General features: G+C 44.3%; 1 protein-coding gene across 1 annotated transcript in view; it reads left to right on the forward strand.

Annotated features, from left to right (window-relative positions):
- pdia5 (protein disulfide isomerase family A, member 5) overlaps window positions 1-15,503 on the forward strand; it is a 97,657-nt gene extending 82,154 nt beyond the window's left edge. The window contains exons 15-17 of the mRNA XM_015965905.3: window positions 3,104-3,174; window positions 13,316-13,450; window positions 15,223-15,503. Coding sequence (XP_015821391.2) covers window positions 3,104-3,174; window positions 13,316-13,450; window positions 15,223-15,303 — 287 coding nt within the window. The 3' untranslated portion in view covers window positions 15,304-15,503. The remainder of the gene's footprint in view (window positions 1-3,103; window positions 3,175-13,315; window positions 13,451-15,222) is intronic.
- The last annotated feature ends 7,574 nt before the right edge of the window (window positions 15,504-23,077 follow it).

The raw sequence follows: 23,077 nt of genomic DNA on the forward strand, positions 1-23,077 counted from the left end.
GAAACATTAGGACCAATACTGTGTCATTTTCATGATGTTTTTTTACACAAAGTGCTAGCTGTTACCATTCACTTACATTGTTTATGCTAAGCTAAAGCTAACAGAATGCTGCCAGACTGAGAGAATGACTGGGCTGGCTACAACATGCGTTTTTCCATTTATCTAACTCAGGGAACTATAGCAACAGACTAAACTTCACTTAGGGGTGGATTATACCTTCAACAGAGTCTAAGCAAGTGTGCAACAGCTGCAATGTTCTACATCTCTTTGGGCTTAAGGAAGATGTACAGTTGAATGTCACATGCATAAAGATGGTAAAATCTGTTAGTCATCATCACACGTGGTGAAATTACAGCTCAGCATTTGACTCATCCCTGTGGGGAGCGGTGAGCTGCAGACATGACCGTGCTCAGGAACTATTTGGTGGTTTAAAACCCCCCCCCCCCCCCCCCCCCAATCCAACTCTTTAAAGCTGTGTCAAGGAGTGAGGCATTGGGTCCCCTTTTTAAAGTCTTTGGTATGACCCGCCTAGGATTGGAACCCCATTCTCCCAGTCCCAGGGCGGACACTCTACCGCTAGGTGAAGGTGCAGGAGATTTATTTAAAATGTGGCGGATCAGGAGCAGATAAAGGAGGAAGAATAGAGGTCCCAGCACAGAACCTTGTGGAACACCCTGGACGAGGGAGGTGGAAGAGCACAGAAATGTTTAAGTAGAAACTCAAAAGTTCATAGATTTAGTAAACGGCTACTCGACTGCTGCGGCGGTTGAGGGTTGACTCTTCATCCAGATCCGTAGGTGTTTGTGGGTATGAGATCACTTCCAAAGATTCATTCATTTCTGACTGAACCCGTGGAAATTTGGGCAACAAACACCGATCCATTTTACCACTAGCTCTACCTTTCACTCGTTCACAAGTGAAAAATGAAGTCAAAGGTTAACATCAATTTCCTGTTTTGGTTTATGTGTTTATGTTTATGTATTTAGCAGACGCTTTTGTCCAAAGCGACTTACAAGTGATAATCGGCATGTTGCCCTTGAGGCTAACAACAACAACATTGACATCAGTCATGGAGAGGAGGGAACAAAGGAGTGGATGGTAGAGAGGGGGGACGGGTGCAGGGAAGGTGCTAGTTTAGAAGATGCTCTCTGAAGAGCAGGGTCTTCAGGAGTTTCTTGAAAATTGAAAAGGAAGCTCCTGTTCTGGTAGTGCTTGGTAGATCATTCCACATTTGTGGAACGATACATGAGAAGAGTCTGGATTGTCCTGAGCGTGGTGTAGGCACTGCTAGCCGACGATCCTGTGATGACCGAGCGGCCGGGCCGAGACGTAAGCCTTTGCAAGAGGATTCAGGTAGATGGGAGCCGTACCATCTCGGACTTTGTATGCTAGTGTTAGCAATTTTTTACTATCTATATGATAATTTACTGATACTTTTGTTTTGTATGTTAAATATTATCACATCCACACGTTAAATTAAAATTAAATTGTAAAAAAAGAAACAACTAATATTTACTTGGGGGTGCAATGACTAATCCAGGGGTAGCTCTAGCGCCCCTGGCGCTGCCACTGCCTCTAGTAGCTTCTAATCCAAGTGTCTCAGTCGCCCACTCACATTCACATGAACTTCGTCCTTTTTACATTTCCACTCGGTATAAATGTGGTTCCTTTCATTCTTATTCGTCCACCTGTACGGCTGTTGAGTTTAGTGTTCAGCACAAGGGCACACTCCACATGGGTGGAGATTAAACTTTCAGTATTCTAATTTGAAGACAGCTCCTGAACCACAGCTGCCTCCAGATATTTATATAATTAAGTCCTCATACAAAGAGCCTGGAGTGGCGACGCAATGAATAAACTCATCTGTAATTGGCAGTTCTCAAAATTTATTACATTTCAAATGCTGGGGATATTTTTGATGGAATTATCAAGAGTATGATGTTGCCACAGAGTGTGATCACAGCGCTGCTTTATAAATTTCAGTGTGTGTGTGTGTGTTTCTCAGAGCTTCCTGCCAATCTCCTCGTTGCAGAGCACACATAAACCCCACCTAAGCCTCAGGGAGGCAAAGAAGTGACTCAGTATGAGTTGCTCTCCTAAAACCATTTTATTTGCAGTAACTCAACTTGCATATATTAAAATGAACTAATTTGCACATTTAGACTCAACTCCACCAAACCTGTTATGCCCAAAGTTCACCGCTGCTTGAATCAGTAGTTTATTTCTTCATTTATGAGTTTAATGACATTTGGAGAATACAGTGAGGCAAACGTGTTCTCTTACCAGACACACAAACATGCTCACCTGTCGGTGTGTTTCACCCTTTGTTCCTGATTCGGGCTTCAAAGCCAGACAGGTTGCACCGGTCAGTCTGCTTCCACTGTCGGCCCTTTGGTCTTACCGTCTACAAAGAGATGCTCCAGATGTACATCAGGCAAAAACAAGCAGCTGTCCCCTCAGCACGCCCAGACCATCTGCAGCTCCATCACTGCTGTCTGATTACTGCAGAGCTGTTTTAAATTGAGCTTCAGATCAGGCACAGCTGTCTTCTGAGATACTAACGTTTGAGAGGTCTCATCAGGACTCGATATTGGGCATTTTCTGCCCAATAAGCAAGTTTAAAGATTGTTTTACTTGTCCAATGAGGGGATTTATCTATCTGACATAGAAAAAAGTAATCTAATAAAACACCAGCAGGTGGTGACTTACAGTGTAAATGTTATCAGAGCAGAGAGGCAGGACTGTTATGTTTATGGCAGCAATAAAGAGGACTAGTCTCATAAAACACAGTGTTTTTCATAGTGACTGCAGGAGTGTGAACTGTGTGTGTGTGTGTGTGTGTGTGTGTGTGTGTGTGTGTGTGTGTGTGTGTGTGTGTGTGTGTGTGTGTGTGTGTGTGTGTGTGTGTGTGTGTGTGTGTGTGTGTGTGTGTGTGTGTGTGTGTGTGTGTGTGTGTGTGTGTGTGACTGAATTGTGCATGGAAGCTATTCTGTAAACACATGCATGATTACAATATCTGCTTAGGCATGTGTCCCTGTCTGGACGTGATGTATCTGTATGGACATGAGCTGTATTAATGCCCCACATGTCTGATGTCCCACAGGGTGTCCTCACTGTAAGAGCGCCATCCCTCACTTCACCACAGCAGCTGAGCTCTTTAAGGAGGATCGTAAGGTCAGTGTGACTCCACATCTTCACTAAGAGTTGTGCAACAAGCTGCAGAGGTGCACGAACACCTTATTGGTACAGCTGGCTGTGATGTCACAGAAAAGGAGGGGACCAAATGTATCTTTTTAATTAATAATCCAAAAAGTAATATCACCTAAATCTAATCATAAAATAATAGTAGTCCATGGATGTGCCCGTATGTTTAAATGTCCACCACATCTTCAGGTCTTGTTTAGTGCTGCAAATCGATTCTAATTTCAAGAATCGATTCGATTCCAATTCTCAAGATTTAGAATCGATGAGCACGATTCAATTCCATCCAATACTGATTAGGGTCAGCGATTTTAAAACTCCTCTTTTTATCCCTAATTACATGTTACATGTAGTTGTGCAGTATATTAACACTATCCAATCCAATCCAATTTTATTTATATAGCACATTTAAAAACAGCATGTCAGCTGACCAAAGGACTGCACAGAGTTAAACCTAAAAAGCCATTCAAATTCACATACATAGACAGTAAACATGGATAAAAACTGTCATAAAATAGAAACACCTAAAATCAATACAAAAATTTAAAACGGCCAATAAAAAGAGAAGTCAATAAAAACAGAAGTCAGTAAAAACAGAAGAGGGTCACAGCATAAAAGACCGATCCTTGACCAAAAGCTAAATAAAAAAAAATGTGTCTTCAAGCTGGACTTAAACTGTGCCAGTGAAGAAGCCTGGCCTACCACTAGAGGGAGTGCATTCCAGAGTCTGGGAGCAGCAAAGGTGAACGCATGCTCCCCACGAGCTTTACACTTCATTGTAAGCACTTTGAGCAATAGATGATCAGCAGACCTTAGTGATGGGCGTGGGGGGGGGGGGGGGGTGCGCTGAGCAGCTCTGACAGGTATAAGGGGGCTAGACCATTCAGGGCTTTGTAGGTAAAAGTTAGAACTTTGTGCTGAATTCAAAATTGCTCAGGAATCCAGTGTAGATCATCCAGAATGGGAGTGATGTGACAGCGTTTATTTGCATTGGAAAGAAATCTGGCTGCAGCATTCTGGACTTTCTGCAGACGATTTAGGACAGATACATTTACACCAATTAGAACTGAGTTGGAAAAGTCGAGTCTGGAAGTGATAAATGCATGAATAACTATTGACACTGAGCAACAAATTAATGAAATATTGGCAGTTTAAAACAACTAAGGACCAGTAGTTCTTTCTGAATGTTCATTATGATGCGTTGTGTAGTACGCACCAGACAAGGTTCCAGTCCTCGTCAATAGTGTGTGTTGTCAAACTACAAGCTACGATTCTGTAGCCACAGATGTGCAATTGTCTGTTTTAATGCCCACTCTCTGCTGATTCAAGCTTACCTTTCATGTTTTCTTTGGCCGACTGGTACATGTTTGGGATGACTTCTTCTGAAAGCCGTTTGTGAGACGCCATAACGTCGTGCGGCTCCGCTACTTTCACAAACCGTTTGAAGCCGTCGTTTTTAACAACATAATAAAGGTGCACATCCTCACAAATGAAGTCCGCCAACGCCTCAATTATTTTGTGGGAACATGTAGAGCTAGCTGGCAGTTGCATTGTTTCCTTGAGTTTAATCTGTTCATTATTGACGAACACTTATCGTGGAAGTCTCACATTAATTATATTAAGATTAAAATATCTCGAGCTATTTCAGTATTAAATAAGACAAAGGAATTGTTGAACACCCTGTGGGGGACGCTCCAGGAGTATGGGGTGGGTGGCTTTCTGTTAAGGGCCATTCAGTCCCTTTACCAGAGGAGCGTGAGTTTGGTCCGCATAGCCGGTAGTAAGTCGGACCTGTTCCCAGTGAGGGTTGGACTCCGCCAGGGCTGCCCTTTGTCACCGGTTCTGTTCATCACTTTTATGGACAGAATTTCTAGGCGCAGCCGTGGTGTGGAGTGTGTCGAGTTTGGTGGTAGGAGAATCTCGTCTCTGCTTTTTGCGGATGATGTGGTCCTCCTAGCTTCATCCAGCTCTGACCTTCAGCTCTTGCTGGGTAGGTTCGCGGCCGAGTGTGAAGCGGCTGGGATGAGGATCAGCACCTCCAAATCTGAGACCATGGTTCTCGACCGGGAAAGAGTGGCTTGCCATCTCCGGGTCGGGCGAGAGGTCCTACCTCAAGTGGAGGAGTTTAAGTATCACGAGTGAGGGTAGGAGGGATCGGGAGATCGACAGGCGGATTGGTTCGGCGTCTGCAGTGATGCGGACGCTGAGCCGATCTGTCGTGGTGAAGAGGGAGCTGAGCCAGAAAGCCAGGCTCTCGATTTACCGGTCGATCTACGTCCCGATCCTCACCTATGGTCATGAGCTTTGGGTAATGACCGAAAGAACTAGATTGCGGATACAAGCATCCGAATTGAGTTTCCTCCGTAGGGTGGCCGGGCTCAGCCTTAGAGATAGGGTGAGGAGCTCGGACATTCGGGACTGACTCGGAGTAGAACCACTGCTCCTCTGGATTGAAAGGAGTCAGTTGAGGTGGGTTGGGCATCTGGTCAGGATGCCTCCTGGACGCCTCCCTGGGGAGGTGTTTCGGGCATGTCCTGCCGGCAGGAGGCCCCCGGGTCGACCCAGGACTCGTTGGAGAGGTTACATCTCCAATCTGGTCCGGGAACGCCTTGGGGTCCTGCCGGAGGAGCTGGTGGAGGTGGCCGGGGAGAGGACGGTCTGGAGCTCCCTAGTTGGGATGCTGCCCCCACGACCCGGACCCAGATAAGCGGAGGAAGACGACGACAATAAAAGCTTTGCATATTCTGTATAACTCGTTAATTCTTCCATATCTGACATATTGTATCGAAGTATGGTTGAAGTACCTGCAAAACATATAAGCGTTCAATCTTTCTTTTACAGAAAAGAGCAGTGAGAGTTATTAGTGGAAGTGGATACAGGGATCATACGGATCCAATGTTTTCACAACTAGACCTAATGAAATTTGACAAACTAGTAGAATATCATTTATTAAAACATATGTACAAAGCACATAAAGGAATTCTACCAATAAATATTCAAAAGAAATTTGTAAAAACAGAAAGTAATTATAATCTAAAAGGAACTGATATTTTTAAAAAAACGAGATTCCGAACAGCGATAATGGAAAGATGTATCTCAGTTAAAGGTGTCTTTCTATGGAATAGACTCAACAGTGAAACAAAACAATCTAAATCATTTTCTGTATTTTAAAAAATTGTGAAACGTATCATGATGAAGTAATAAGACCTTAAGTAGGCTGATTGACTCGTTTTGTGTTGGGGTGGGGGTTAGATGAATGAAATTCTTTGAGTTGAACAGCTAATGTCTTGATGTGAAAAGGGGGCAGATATTATAAGTTTTTGCTTCTTTCTGCTCCTTTTCATTTATGATTATTTGTGAATATGAATTGTTTTAATGTAACTTTTATTTGATTGATTGAAATAAACAAAACGACACGAATCTGTTGTGGACTTGATGAAAGTCTTGGATGCTAGATCTTGATTCATGTGGTTCTTGAGATTGGTCGTATTTCCTCAATAATTCACCTCCATTTTGCTTTCCTTGTAAATCGCTTTGCTTTTATCAAGCTGAACTTACGGTTTGTCTGTTCTGAACTCAAAATGCTGCTGCGGCTTTAACCAGTGGTAAGCTAATGTTGCCGCTAGTGTTTTTTAATATCTTCACACCTAGCATGCATGCTTGATGGTGGATGGGTTAAAGTTCGCCAGGGGAAAACTAACACCCAAGCGTAAAAATGCCCTTCTGGACATGTTTTCTATTTTAGCTGTACGACCTTTGGACGTACAAATTGATCTTTATGAATTTTTGAAACAATCGATTTTTCCAACACAGCACTCATCTGTGCTACTTTCTGTCTGTCCACTATTTCCTACATTAGCTTTAATGCTCACATGTGATTCTCATGAAGGAACCAGAAGTTGGATAAGTAACCTGTTGTATACCAATGACCAGCGATGTTGGGACATCGTACATATTTTACTTCCTATATATTTACTTATTTATATAATTAATATTTTTTTATTCCCAAAGAGCAAAGCTAGGCTGTGGTGCTGAATATAACTGAAAAAGTAACTTGTAATCTAACTTGGTTACTATTAAAATCCATCCATCCATTTTCTGAACCCGCTTGTCCACGTAGGGTCGCGGGGGGGCTGGTGTCTATCTCCAGCAGTCAACGGGCAATCAGGTGGGGTACACCCTGGACAGAGAGCCAGTCCATCGCAGGGCAACACAGAGACACACAGGACAATTAATCATGCACACACACACACACACCTAAGGACAATTTAGAGAGACCAATTAACCTAACAGTCATGTTTTTGGACTGTGGGAGGAAGCCAGAGTACCCAGAGAGAACCCACGCATGCACAGGGAGAACATGCAAACTCCATGCAGAAAGATCCCAGGCCGTGAAGCGAACTCAGGACCTTCTTGCTGCAAGGCAACAACTCTAACCACTGTGCCACTGCGCAGCCCACTATTAAAATCAAGTAATCAATAAAGTATATAAGTAATAATAGACAAGCATGTTGCGTTTTGTCCAATAAGTGACACAGGTGCTCTGACAGCCCAAGGGACATCAGAGAAAAAGAAGAATGGCTGGAGCACTAACTAACTAACGTTACACCCAAACAATCTATGAAGAAGACATTTTTTGTGGAAACATTGGTTATTTTTCTTTGCACCTAAACAAATGTCAGGACCAGTTTGCTCCAGCCCTTCTTCTTTTTCTCTATCTATAAAGTAAATAAGTAGCTTGGAGACAAATCAATCAGTAATTCAAAATCGGATTTTATTTATTTATTTATTTTTGTGTGTGTAACTCTGGCAACACTGCCAATAAAGCAAACGTTGCTGCAAGAACGGTCTCTGAATGGTACCACGACCTTACATAAGGGTGATTTTTGGAGTGGATCGTTGTTGCAGGAAAATCAAGTTTTTGTAATGAAATCCTTTAACGCCGTGTTGTTTTATGTTGGCTGCTCAACAATCTTCTGGTTTTGTTGTTTGTAAGGACTCCCTGACAGTACAGAATCTATAAAGGGAAGGAAATAAAAAAACATTTTGTACTTCAATCGGGTAAAACGTTTATTGATTTGAGGAGAATAAGACTTTTGAGTTTGTATGTAGTGTTGTCATATTTGAGTTAGATTGAGATTACCAAATGTTTTGATGCTTTCTTTTGATTTTTGTATGGTTATTACTGTTGACACACACACTGATAGCAGAGTAACACCGATAAACGACCATATCCTGAACCTTTTTCCTCTGTTCTTCATGGGAGTTATGAGTCTGATTGTTTTGTTTAACCCACACGGTCTGATCAAATGTTTTGCACGTTTGGGGTTTTGAGGTTATTGAAGGTTCATTCAGTCACAACAGGACATGGACATCCTTCATCATCCCTATTCCGTCTCATTATGTTTCCTTCTGAGGCTCCCACTCCCACTCATTCTCTCCTCTTCCTAATAACCTCAGACTGCAGGGCTCGTTTCCAAACCTCCTTAATTTTCTAACTCGTGCTTTCTGATACATACGGACTGAGAAAATATGAGTGTGTTTCTGCCCGTTCTCGTGGTGACGATTTATTATCAAATAAAGCGAGGGGGAGAGAAAATAACTTCATGCGTTTGAAATGTAATGCTTTGCGGAGAAGCTTGACATTAATTGCCTCTTGAGCTCACGCTGCGTCATGTTCTCATTTGCTGGGAATTTCTCAACATTATTTTCAGATGGTTTGAAATGGTGACATAACCTCAGCAACGCAGTTTTAGGTTTTTCTGAGGCAAGTCTTTGTAACACGTCTGTAATCAGTTAAAAGGATCAAAATGATGCTTGATTTAAACCACAAGACTGGATGGTTGTCAGCGATTGCATTTGTCACTGAGTCAGTGTTGTCATCAAATCACCTTCACTGGAGTCCTACTCTAGTTCAGTGGTTTCAAACCTGAGGTGCACAAACAGGCATGTGTGGGATTTTCTTCTTTTTGACATCCTTGTAACATGGATGCATGCTGTCATATAATATTTTGTGCTTTTCCACTTTAAGGATGAGCTTTTCCTCGTCTATCTTCTGATCTCGCTCGCTAGTGTTTTTCTTCTGCTTTTTTCCACTAACTCGTGTGAATCGAGAAAATGGCTTTCAAATTAAAATATAATATTGACTTACACGATCTTCAAATTATGTGTAAACACGTAAAAAACGTTTTGAGACATATTTGTATACATGTAATAGTCATTAGATAAAAATACCTGTGCACACGAAACAAAAAAACGCTTTTTGTTTATCGACTTATTGTGAAATAACGGAAGTTGTGCTTGCTCCCTTTCCTGTTGGGCGGTTGTGATTTCTGTCCATTGACTGTGGAGGTGCTCCGGCGTCCGGCAAAAGTAGAATCGATCCTATTTTTGCCGGTGTCGGTACAGGATCTGCTCAGGATCCTTCGACTGCCGATGACGTCACATTCCTGCAAATCTACTCGGCTTTCACACATACGTTTTGGAAAGACATCAGCAGTTTTGTTAATAAATTCTTGTTTGTTAACACCTAAATGTTTTCTTTATAATTGTAATTTGTTAATAGAACACCATATTATCTTTGTTTTGTAAAGAATGTGAAACTGCATAAAACCAACATCGGACTGACAAAAAATAGAACAGTTCTTATATGTGAAGCCATTTCTGTTTGTCTTAATGTGGAGTTTGTCTGTATATTTCCTTAGTTGTTATTTAAATACATTCTTTGACACAAAATATTGCTTGGTGTTTTTCAGTAAATTTTTTGTATTTTATTTTGCCCCATTTCATCAACATCAAGAGCTTTTGAGGGTCACCGTTTATCATTTGCTTATATTTTACGTTTTTTTTCAGAAATTCAAACATATTTTCTCCAAAAAGTGTTGATTTTTGGACTACAGGACTACAACCGCTAAGACTACGACCGCAAATCTGTTCTGACCAATCAAAATCATAACGTGATAACGTAACTTCCATAAGCTTCATGTTCAGCCAATCAACTACTTTGACGTCATCGGCAGTCGAAGGACCCCGAGTCGATCCTGTACCGACACCGGATGGCGGAACGGCGGCCGGTGCACGGCCGCAGTAGTGGCACAGCTCTGATTGACTACAAATGGACCGTTTTTGCTGTGGAGTTCGTGCCGGAGCGGAGATAGTGGAATGTTGGGGTCCTGCTTGTTTGTGACACAGTCCTCAAGGACATAAGGCTGGGATCCCACTGCTCTAGTTCTTAGTGTTTGAGTCCAAGTCAAATAGGATAAACCTGTCTGAGTCAAGTCAAAACACTAGGTCCTATCTTCTAAGACTTCCCAACCAAGGGACACTTGTCTCGTTCAAATTCACCTGTTGAGGCTGTCCTCCAGCTTGATGTCCCCTAAGAGGCTAGAGGAGGTTTGGTTTGAGCCGGTGTTAACTTGGCAATCTTCACAATTAATCAAGCCAAGTCCCCGTTTATTACACTGAGTTGTGTTGATCCCAGCCCATTAGCTGCCCTTGCCTGATTCGCCAAAGACAAACACAAAACTAGCAGCAGCTTTGAAGACGAACAAATAAAACTCAACATTTTGCTGCGTAGCGTCATGTGAGCAGAATACAAGCAGTTTTGTTTCCCCAAATTTTTATCAGTAGCTAAATTAAGCTACTGAGTGGAAGAGTTTCCAACAGCTTTCTGCTCAGGTTTTAATGAGAACACTGTTTAATCAGACACCGTTTTTTATGATTTTTTCTGAAGTTACCCTTCTGCTGCTGGTGTAGTTTTTCTGTTGTTGTCCTCACCCTGTTCATTAAAACCACGTTTTGGAGCATGCGTCTCACACTCATATTCCTGAACACGAGTTTTAAGCATTAGTCCGAAGACTTTGGACTGCTCTACATAACGAGGTGGTGCTATGATCTGTTGCATTGACAGGACATGGGAAAACGGTGAAATCTAAATTATAAATCTAGTTTAAAACTTCAACTAGACCTAGTTTAAAACCTCCCATCAGCCATTCCTTAAAATAAACATATTTGCTTTGTTGTGACTCTTCTCTTCCAGTGTCTTCTGACAGTGTTCTTATCATGTTGCTCCTGGGTGTGAAGCTGCTAGATTGAAAGCAGGCCAGCTGGTAATTTTGCGAACCAGTAAATGGCTCGATGTGGGGGTCCTCTGTCACTTGAAGATGGATCAATAACGGAATTAGCAGCAGACCTTTGAAGAACAACGACTCTACAACTTCATTTTCTCCTGTCAGTTTGCTGCAACTCTGATTGATTACACGGGGAAGAGCAGCAGGATGGAGCCTGTAGTTACGTTATGTTCCCCGTTGCTTCCATCAGCTGCTGCTGCTGAGGATTCTTCTGTGTCCTCACGTAGAGGGCGACATATACACAAAGGAATTCACTTAATGAAATGTATCTTTGGATGAACTGTCTGAGAAAGACTATATTGTGAGTGCTGTCAGCTGAATTTCTGTCTTTGTAAGCCGAATGTGCTCCGACTGGCTGAGTGTGCACAGTTTGAGGGTCACAGGACTGTGAAATCCTCCCTTTTGTTGAAGCACAACAAGACCTAGCTTAAACTCTTGATTAAAGTACCTAAAAGAGGAGGAACCACCTCTGTAATCTCCATCATTCTGTCTGACTTGCATTTTTTCTGTTACTTCTCTAGATAGGCCACCACACACCAGTGTTTCCATTCAAAAATGTGTCAACACTGGACCTAAATAATAAATTATGAGCATTTATTTATCACTGAAAAAGGTTTTAGCCCCCACTCGATAATGTGGAAACGGAGTGAAACACCTCCTCCTCTTGTAGAGGGGCAGGCAGACGGGGAGCAATTATTTGATGTTGACAAGTTCAATGTGCACTGCTCAGCACGCTGAGAGAGGGCGACATTTCAGCTGTCCAAAAGGACACGCCTCCATGTATCAGCACAGCACCATTTACGCCTCGTTGGGACGGCGCGTTGCTAATCGATGCAACATAAGTCTCCCTTGTTGTGTTTTGTGTCGAACAGATCGTTGTCTGCTTTTTGTCTGTTGATGGAGAGAATCAGTCAGCTTTACAAACAAGAGAAGGGAAATAAAGGTCAAAATCAGGATAAGATGGTATTGATCAGCTGATTGGAATTGATGCAGTTTTAGGCAGGTGGGAAAATGCTGCAAACAAAGAATGCTATCAGAAATGTAAGTTTTAATCATTTATTTTCATCAATCAACAAAGTGAAGAACCAAAAGGTGAATCTAAACTAAATCCATATTTAGTGCAATCACCCTTTACCCTCAAACCACCATCAGTTCCTCTAGCTACACGTGAACACAGTTGTTGAAGAAACTGTGCTGGTAGGTTGTTCCACACATCTTTGGAGAACTAACCACAGAACTTCTGGAGGCTTCCTCACATCCCTCTGTTATCATCTAATCCCAGACAGACTCCATGATGCTCCATGGGTTAGGTTAGGGCTCTGTGGGGGCCAGACCATCACTTCCAGGACTACTTGTTCTTCTTTATGCTGAAGATGACTTTGGCTCGATGTTTGGGGTCACTCACTTTGCATTTTGTAAATTGAGAACATTAAATAATTATATTTCCTAAAGGTGTGGAACACTGAAAACCCTATTTTCAACGATTATTTCTGAGTGTTTCTCAGAAATAAGTATCTGCTAATAGAAGGTATTTGTTAGCATTAGCACCACCACCACACAGTAGAACTCCTTCAGACTTCTGTTATTTGTGGGGATTAAACATCAACAATGCAATGCAAACAGAGTCAGTGGTAGAGTTGTGTTGCTGTTAGCCAATCAGAGGGGAGATGTCCAAATATCAGGAAATAAGAGTCCAAATCCTGCTGTCTAAAGCTCTCTTCTGAAGTGGCTCACTTCTGCTTCCTGAAACAGGCGCGCCAGATCCTTATTTCCTCCCCCGAGTACAGCTTACAAGGCACTCATTCATACTAGAGACCACTGCAGATGTGTTGAATAAAATAATGAGCTACACCTTTAAAGCATTCTTGGTTGACAGCATTTTTTTCCACATCTGCCTAAAACTTGTGCACATTACTGTATTTCCAGTACACCCACAGTGTATTAGACCCCCTTGACCCCTAATGGTGCTGATCTTTGTGTTTCAGATTGCGTACGCCGCTGTGGACTGCACTAAAGGTCAGAACCATGAGCTGTGTAAGCAGGAGGGGGTGGAGGGCTACCCAACATTCAACCACTACAACTATGGCAAGTTCGTGGAGAAATACAACGGAGACCGTGGCGTAAGTAGAACCTACCTTTAAAGCTGCTAGAATTTTCCCCTTATCAGAAATAATTTAGGATTTTTTTTTTTTAGAAATCCTTAAAGGGGCATTATGGAAGTTTGACAGCCAAAACATGTATAGAAATAGAAATAATAAATGTCATTTTCATACATTCTCCTGCAATGCCCTGGTCCTGTAGAATGAGGCTCCCTGGCATTTTTACTGTGATTGCCTGTTTTTCTGTAAAATCACAGAAAAAGAGAGCGGCTCGAGTCGAGCAGGCTGCTTCATGCGCATTCACACTCAGGCATAGCCCGTAGCATTTGCTATCAGTAGATTTAGTCTTTGTCGCTGTTCCTAACGCCTAGTGACAAAGCTAGCTACATTTCTGAGGACCCTTAGCTACTTTCTGTAGAACTTTCTTTTAGATATTTCCTGCAAATTAGCAACAAAATAGCCATTTTCCCTCCGAACCGTTCTTTGAACGTTGTTGCAGCTAATATCAAGGATATAAATGTTACAGATACAAAAGACGCCACTGGCGCTTTAGCTCACCTAGTAAGACGTTGGGCTCTTGTGCCGAAGACCCGGGATCGATTCTGGATGTCAACATCGTTTATTTAGAGTTTCTTTTTTACATTAATGGTATAATTTTTATTTGAGACTCGCCGAACGGCATTGAATTCACAGATAAAAAAGATGTGGGTTCAACTTTCATTTTGGAACAATTTTTCAAGCAAGGGAAGGGAATGATCTGAGCATGCAGGAGGACTGACCCATCATAAACCTTTAGTTGGCTATGCTGAAGAGAAAGGTACAGAACCAAATTATTTAATTAATTAGCTGCGTGTTCTCCTGTCCTCTGTCCTCCGGGCCACACACACACACACACACACACACACACACACGGGACTGTCTCAGCTGTTATTTTCGTTAAGGAGTGTGCACGTACAGCATGCGCGCCTCGTGCACGAGTCTACTATTGAAGCTGCCGTTACACTTTTGGCCTGTGGGGGCATAAACATTCAAAAGTCAGTAAAGTCCCTTTAAACTTGGCTGTCTTACCCTGTTCTGTGATCAAATGTTTGTAAAATGTCAATTTTCTTATAAGCTCGTTCCACATTCAGCAGAGTCCCATGCAATTTTACTCTCTGGGGGGGTTGAGGCAGCAGTAATACACCTTGTGTTTGGACATACACACACACACACACACATACAGCATTCAGATTAGGATCACTGTTAAATTTTACTGATGTCCCTCTCAACCCAGCTGGCCTGGATTTAACACACGCTTGTTTATTTCCATTTTCTGATCTGTTTTAGAACTAAGTTGTTGTGAAAATGGTTTTAATTTGTAACGTCCATCTGCTGTGAGTAGTGGGATGTCAACACGGAGCAATAAAACCAGTCTGTTCAGGATGAACTCAAATCTATTCACACCTGTTGCTGTAGATTTAGCCTATCTCAGTAACGTCTTGCTCTGGATTGTTGGGTAATAACAGGAATTGGAGGCACGCTGAATTTTGTTCCCGCTGAACTGCTCGTCTTTTTTAAGCTACAGCTGGACTGAGATGTGAAGTCGTCTGATTTATTTCTGGGTTATTTCTGGGATAGAACAGCAAGAGTAACAGACCCATCTTTGATGTTTTCTTTATTAAATCAAGCTGAGTGAGCTGAAGTTGGCGGCAGCATTTGGATTCTGCTCCTCTGTGGTGTCAGACCACCTCGGTGTGATGTTCAGTGCTGTAGTTTGGATCTGAATGAAGCTCCTGTGACCCTTTTCTTCACAGGAGGTGGGCTTCACGGGATTCATGCGCAGCCTGAGAGGCCGTGACCAGGAAAAGGTGGTCAAGAGGAAGGAGGAGCTCTGAGGGTTGGTGGAGGTGCCCTGGGACCCCTGAGCCTGGCAAGGACCAGATCAGCACTGGACTGGGAGATTCTGTGACCTCAGTGAAGGCTATTTTTATACCAGGAGTCCCGCCGCCCGCTCCGGGACTTCTTTATTTGATGGATGTTCTGATGACAGACAAGAAGTGTTTTTATTTTTTTGTTTCCAATCACTGTGACTGGATGTCTTAAAGCTACACCGCCCTGTACTGAATCTATGCAATAGTGACCCCTGCTGAGCCCAGTGGGGGTCTGTGTGACCTGACTGGTGGCTAAAGCTAAGGCTGCACCCTTCGTCACCACACTGAAGGTTCTGATCCGCTCATATCAACATGGCGCCGCCTCTGGAGGAAGTGTGTTGGTTTAGTTTTAGGTACGGTGACTTCATCCAGCCTCACTTCATCTAGAACAAAACATCTGGAGGCCTGGGTGAGCCTCTGCTGTGTCTTTCTGTTCTTGTCTCCATCATGCTGGTTTTTACTGCTAGAAAAATCTTCAAATGTTTGTTTTTGTTCAAATCTGTGGCCTTAAAACCTAAATATGTCAAATATCTCTAAGCCACAGGAAGGCTTAAGCCTGGTGGCATTTCAGCTCCTTCATGATCAGAAACAAAAGCATGAATGAAATCAAAACTGTTTCTCTTCTTTCCAGTCAAAGGAGTATTTGATGTGTTTGATTATTGTTGATCCAGAATGGGATCTTATTGTTTTAAACAGTAATACAACATGGAGCCACCACCGCAGAACTCCCTCTGCCTCCACGTGCAGCTGGACCTAATGTCACCTTCAGCTCCAGACGAGCGCCGTCAGAGACTCCAACGAGGCTGCTGAGCCCACTCCGCCTCCTGGATCCACGGACCTATCATGGCTGTTCTTGTTTTATTGTTCAGGTCTTGGGTTTCTCTCATTATCAGTAAGGTTCTCAGGGATAGTTTAACACAGTTAAAGGGAATTCATTCATCCTCACATTCCTGCTTTGGTCAATAAACGTTGACGGTGGAATCCCTAACTCACGTTATTTGTCCTTCCTGTTCCGTCTTGAGTCCTAGATGTCGTCAGAGGTCACTGAAGGGTAAATGTTTTTATTTACAGCTGTTTTAAATGTTCTGGCTGCACTGAACACACAATTAGAGACGCCCAGAGAAAAAGGAAAGGGAAGAAATGTGTCCATGGGTGATAATCTAATTTCTATTTTCAGAATAAAATTGAAATGTAAAATACGTTGACGTGAATCTTGTTCCCCAGAACCCGACTGTTTTTATTATCCTTTGCGTGGTTTTACTTCGTAAATGACCATAATAGGTTTCCTTATATGTGAGGGGTGGTCTGTGCTCCTGCGACATTTAACAGTAGAGCTTCCTTCAGCCCTTCACAATAAGAGTCTGAAACACCTGAATTTTTTATTTTATTTTTTTTTTTCGAAATAAAATGTTTATTATTGTAGCTCTACAGTAAAACCCATCCTGCAGCCATGTTGTAACTGGCTGCGTTCAGACCCAGGTGCAAGCATTTGTCACCATAGGGAATTATGGGTATTGTGCGTCTGTGTGCCCCTTTTTGATCTGAAAACAACTTTATTGTTAAGTATTTGACTCTGTCAGCACTAATGACCCCCGTCACACGGAGGCTTTACACCTTTGGCGTACCCGTCACCACTTTTGTTTTTCTTTGGAGGTTTTCACTCAGACGTCATACTTTAGTAATAACGACTCATCTGTTATCCCAAAGGAATCCACGGTGTGTGTTTTTCACACTTTATGCCAAGAAGTCATTGTTGCCTTTGTTGTTTTTTCTGTGCCCAGCCATATGTACAGTTATTCCCCTAAGAAGATCAAATAAAGCCAAACGTTTCCAACAGAAAAAGCCGTCTGACTTTATGCAGTAAAGACATTTCTGCTGGATTTGCAGTTTTTTTTTTTTTTTTCCATGTTTGAGCGGCGCCTCTGGAGACGTCCATAACTCTTAGATAGATTGAAACAAACATTCTTGACTCCTGGACAGGAAACGCTTAATAATTTCAGCGATCTCCTTGAATTTTCCTGAAGCGTCAGCGGGCCTTTGGCACCTTTATGTTGATGTGAATTGACTCAGCAAATAGTGGCTGAGTTTAGTACAGACATTTATGTCAGGATGAAGAGAGTCCTCCAACAGAACCAGACCAAACATACGAAACTCACTGAAGCGGGCCGCGTTGGGTCTCAGGCATGGACGTAATCTTCACTTTAGAAGTGGGGGGGGGGTAACTTTACAGTATGTTCTAATGGGAAACCGGCTTCAACGCAAACGGTTGTTTTCCGCTTGGTCCTAGAGCTCAACCAGTGTCAATTTAATATAGCGTAATGTCGTTTTTGGATGGTAAAAAAATGCAGGGGTCAAAACTTGACACCCCCCACCCACCCCAATTACATCCATGGTGTCAGGACTGTACGGCAGAGTTCTGGTGGCTAAACAATTCACCAAACAGGCAGATCTGACTCCGATTTTCTACTGGGAAACAGAAATGTCTCAGGACTCAAACGTGACGACGCTGGCGTCCGCTTCAATTTTTTTTTTTTTTTTTTTTTTTTTTTTTTTTTTAACGTGTCCTGTCTGGCTGTGAAGCAAGCAGAATTGATGTCTGAATGCTGGTAACAAGCCTTACAGTTTTACTCTCAGGTGGAGCATCAGAGCATCTGCTTTTAATGTCTCAGGTGGAGCATCAAAGAGTCTGCTTTTAATGTCGCACCTGATATTTAAAACTTTATTGTTATTGTTTTTGAATGCTTTGTAATTTCGACCAGACACGGAGACAGAGGTGAAAGAGAAAGGAAAAGAGAAAAGGTGGGGAGAGAGGGGGTTAGGTGGGGGGGGGGGGGATTCAACAAAAATAAACAATAATGAACAAGAGTCTGCTTCTAGACCTGCAAAATGAGACGAGAAAAAAGCAAAACATAACAAAAAAATGGGACACAACACCAATATAACAAAATCAAGCTATCACTGCATCAACTTGATGAAGAAATATATAATCAATCATTGTTTAACTAAACAGTCACACGATAATATACCACAGTGCATTGAGTGCCCACCATAGTCTTAAGACATGTGTTGAACGTGCCCAAGCCCATACTTATGAGAGCACCATGTGAGCACCTGTGTGTGTACATGCGCTTGTTTATGTAAGGTTTATCTATAGGAGCGTCCAATAGAGAGTGTGAGGGACCACAGATCTGCCCCCCAAAGACGCGTAGGAGACGGGGGGGGGAGCTCCAAGTCCCAGAGATCCAGGCGCTGCCCCAGAACACAGGAACCCCAAGGAGCCCGCAACCAGAAAGGCCCCCGCCCCCCTCGAGAGGCACAGAGGATCGCCCCGGGAGGCCACAACCAGCAGCCGGCAGAGCCCCGGGAGATATCAGCGGCAAGTCCTCAGGCCTGCCCGCAGCCTCCCACCCCCTAGCCGGCCGAGTCCGGGACCCAGCGACCCGGGACCCAGGGGCGACCACCCCCGCCGGGGACCCAGCAGAGCCCAGGGACCCAGACCCCCCCAGGCCGCCACCGGGATTGATCAGGCGGATGCCAAAGATCATAAACTCCCTGACCCGGGAGCCACGAACACTCAGGCAGACCAAGGCATCACACCCACACCAGGTGTGACAGGGGGGAGGGGAGACGAAGATCTATATCATCAAAGGAGGTCCCAGGAGAAGGGAGGAGTCAAAGGCCCCACCTGACATATACAGTCATACACAAACACAGTCACACACTCCCTCCCTCATGCTCACACATGCACATACAACCAAAGACTTACAAAAATACACGCCGGACACCCATTCATGCTCCCCATACACACCCTATTCACTCTGGTCCCGGTAATGCTGCACATGGGGTACAACCACCACCGGTTACCAGAGTTTGACCCTTTCTGCTGGGGTGCTGATGAGCAGGCTCCCCCGCCCACCGCCGAGCACAGCAACCCACCACCCCAGACCCCAACCAGACGGCCAGATCTCCCTCCTAGTCTCCAGCCCCAGGCAGCCAAGCAACAACAGAGGTGTGCTAAGACCCCCTGGTCTCCCTCCACCTGCTCCAACATAGTGTTGTGTGTTAATGAGGTGTATTCTATTGCTGTGGTGAGCGGGCAGTGCGGGCATTTTCTGGCCTATGCCAGCTGATGCCACTGCACCACCCTACTTGCACCCACAGCCCTTGGTGTCTAAATGCAGTTTAAAATTCGAAGTGGGCACCGGCACTCGGGAGGAGGCTGAGAACTCCCCCTGCCAAGTGCCGTTGAATGTGCTCACTCCCAAGGCCCTTAGTGTATGTTTGCGTGGAATGTCGTCGGTGGAAGTGCATAAGGTGCAAATAAAATTGGGGGGCAGGAAGCCACAGGAATGCGGAAATGGGGTCCATACCCGCACTCCTCGACTTGTCCACCCCCCAAGGTCCTATGTGCATGTTTGTGTGATGATGTGAGGGAGCAGGAGGAGAGAAATAAACGGGGATGGGGAGGAATGGCTGGTAGGGCTTAGCCCTCCAGGGAGCCAGCTCCCCCACTGACCCCAATAGGCACCTCCGCTGTCATACCGCCGCCCAGGGCATGGAGACCCCAGCCCATCCTGCCAGGGCCCAAAGCAGCAGCATCACAGAGCCCCACAGAGCCCGAGGGAGCCGACCCAGCCCCACCCCAGCAGAATATCTATGCCCATCCCTGCATTTGCACAACTTCCAGAATATATAAGACATAAGACATCCAGGTAAGGTTGGGTCCTCCCCCTCCTGGACCTCCCCCTCCCCTGTGATGGGACAACAGAGGAGCCAGGGCCTGCCCTACGCCCCTGAACCCGGGCCAGGTACTTCTGCGTATTCCTGACTTCTTCCCGGCAGCGTACATGTAGGGACCCGACCCCCAAGGCCCAGCCCAGATCCCCACACGGGGCCGGCCACCCCAACACCCCGAGCCCCCAGGCCCCCACCCAGACCCACCCAGGGGCAATGCAGCCGCCAGGCAGTGACCCATGGCCGCCGCCAAGACCTCCAAGGGGCCCCACTCACAACCGCCAGCAGTACACCCCCCGAGGCAACCCAAGCACCTCCAGAGGGGGGGAACGGCCCCCCAGTGCCAGACATCCCCAGTGAACCCATCCCCAGGGAACATCCGCTTCAATTAAAGTTCCCACTACTTCTCTTCCAGATGTAAATCAGTACCTGCTGGATCACCACAGCCACCTGAGGACTTGGATGTGACTTTGCAGATTTGTGTGTCCAGTCCGTAGATCACTCCGCTCTGATAAAGTGCTGTTGTTGGGATGCATGCAGCATGAAATCTCAGCAGGCTGATTAATGCCTCGGTGCCACGGCGGGAGAAAAAAAACTCCATCTCAGCTTCACTTTGCAGCGTTTTCAGAGGAACTGGACTCTTTTTCATGCCTGAAAGGATCTTTTTATAGGTTTTCTTAGAAGGAGGGAAAATTGTTTAACTCATGCAAAATTATCATAAGACCCAGAGGGTGAAGAGCACAAAGTCAGGATCTGCTGAGATTAGAGTAGAACGTCACATAAGCTAGTTTCCCTTTGGAATAGAAATATTGGAGTATTTTTTTTCTGTGAAGTCCGTCTTTAACCCATCACACTTTGTACATATTTTTGTTAGATTGTGTTTGTTCGTACGCCGTTTATGTAAAAATGCTTTGTGCAGTTGAAGATACTCTCCCACACCACAGTGTTTTATTTAAATTGTTATGATTTGATTTCTTCCAACAGGCTCAAAAGTATTTTAGACCTAAGTTATTTCTAACGGATGCAAATAAGCATTCCAGAGTGGACAGTGCTGTTCGGTGTGGTGGAGACGTGTGTGGGCCCAGAGTGGTTGACACGTTAGAGGACAGAGGTCATGCCTGTTGAGGGTGGGGTTGTTTATTTGCACAAGCGACGGTCTCTGAACCAGTCTCAAACAACGTGTCGTCGATCTAAGTGAATGTCCTCTGTTAGATGAAGGTAGACAGCTGATGGTGTCCTCTGTTTTGGGTTTGTACTGCTCACAGCGTTCCTCACAGCTCTGAATGACATAAACCACATTGCTGCTCTCATGGTTGGGAACCTGTTTGAGGGTTTAGAGTGAACGTGTATTTTTGATGTTTAAAAAAATCCTGTTTAACTTTGCCGACACACCAGCCACATGTGGAATTTAGCAGGTGGTCTTGGGACTTTAATGTTCCGGAACAGGGTTCTGCCTTGTCAAAGGCCCATTTTGGACCGCTCCAGACCGCGAGAGCTGACCTTTGGCAAACATCAAATACTTATAAAACTCCACTTGAAGCGGAAAGCGCGCTCTGGTGGAAGCAGCTGTTTGGTTTGAATTAGACATCACTTTACCCCTCATTCATATATCAGACACTGTTGAACCATCAGGACCTGTCTCCAACAAGACCAGCAGCTACTGGACCAGCTTCACTCCAGACCAGATAAGCACCCTGTTAGATCGTCGTCTCTTCAACACTCATTTCAGATTTTGCAGCTTTCACCGACAGAAACATGGAGGTGCTGCGTGCTGGAGGTGGGAACACCTAGCCAAGCACGGCTCATTGTCCACATCCAAACCAAGGAAGAGCTTGTTCAGTAAAATGGTAAAAGGCCTGTATATGTATAGCGCCATCTTAGGGTTCTGCAACCCCCCAAGGCGCTTTACAACACAATCACCCACCCATTCACACACACATTCGCACCCTGGTGGTGATGAGCTACACTGTAGCCACAGCTCCCCTGCAGTGCACTAGTGGAAGTGAGACTGCCAAACACTGGTGCAACTGGTCCCTCCGACCACCGCCAGCAGGCAAGGCAGGTAAAGTGTCTTGCCCAAGGACTCAACAGCAGCATTCTCTGGCAAGAGGCGTGATCGAACCTAGAACCTTCCGATTATTGAACAACCTGCTCTACCTCCTGACCTACTGCTGCCCCAGGTGTTGGATTCAGTGCTAAAACAACAAAACATTGACCCAGAATTATTTCAGTATTTGTTTCACCCCATGTTCTAGTTTACTGTCATAAATGAAGCTCACCCCGTCAATGAAACGTCGTGTTTAACTCCGTTTGGGTCCAGAGTTAGGGTTACTACAGCCTTTTAAATGAGTAACTTTAGGAAAGGGAATAAAGGAGGGATTTCCATTCCCAAAGATTGATCATGTAAAAACAAACATGAATCAAAACAGCCATTATAAAATGTCATGTCTGGCTAAAATTTACCTTTCATTTAATCTCAAATGTGCTAAACCTGTTAGAAGCGAGTCTCTCACTCTGGACATGAATTGTATTTGTGGTTGTGAAGATTCCTGAACTCGGAAATGAAATGTGCACCGATGACATCCAAGGAGGGAGGACAATTAGCGATGATGTATGAATGCTGAGCGCATGTGTGCACCTGCGTTTAGACTGTGTCACTGCAAATGACAACACTGCCTTCCTCACACCTGCCACTTTCTGCATTAAACCCTCACAGAGACCTGTGGCTATTCATCAACCTGTCAGCAGCAGCACACATCCATCATCCATTTCTTCGTGTGCCCATCACACACACACACACACACACACACACACACACGAGTTTCCCTCGGGCTGACACATTTTTGGGCTCTGGGGAGATTGAATAGGTGTGTGAAGGACGAGGCCAGTAACAATTTGTGCTGCTGTTTTAATTTCTTTTGCCAGGATTTTTTCCACATTTGAACAGAAAATGAATGATAATTACAGAAAAAGCTGATGTCAGTGAATGTCCTGTTTCAGATCT

Source organism: Nothobranchius furzeri, chromosome 14 (assembly GCF_043380555.1).
Source record: "Nothobranchius furzeri strain GRZ-AD chromosome 14, NfurGRZ-RIMD1, whole genome shotgun sequence".
Taxonomy (NCBI): domain Eukaryota; kingdom Metazoa; phylum Chordata; class Actinopteri; order Cyprinodontiformes; family Nothobranchiidae; genus Nothobranchius; species Nothobranchius furzeri.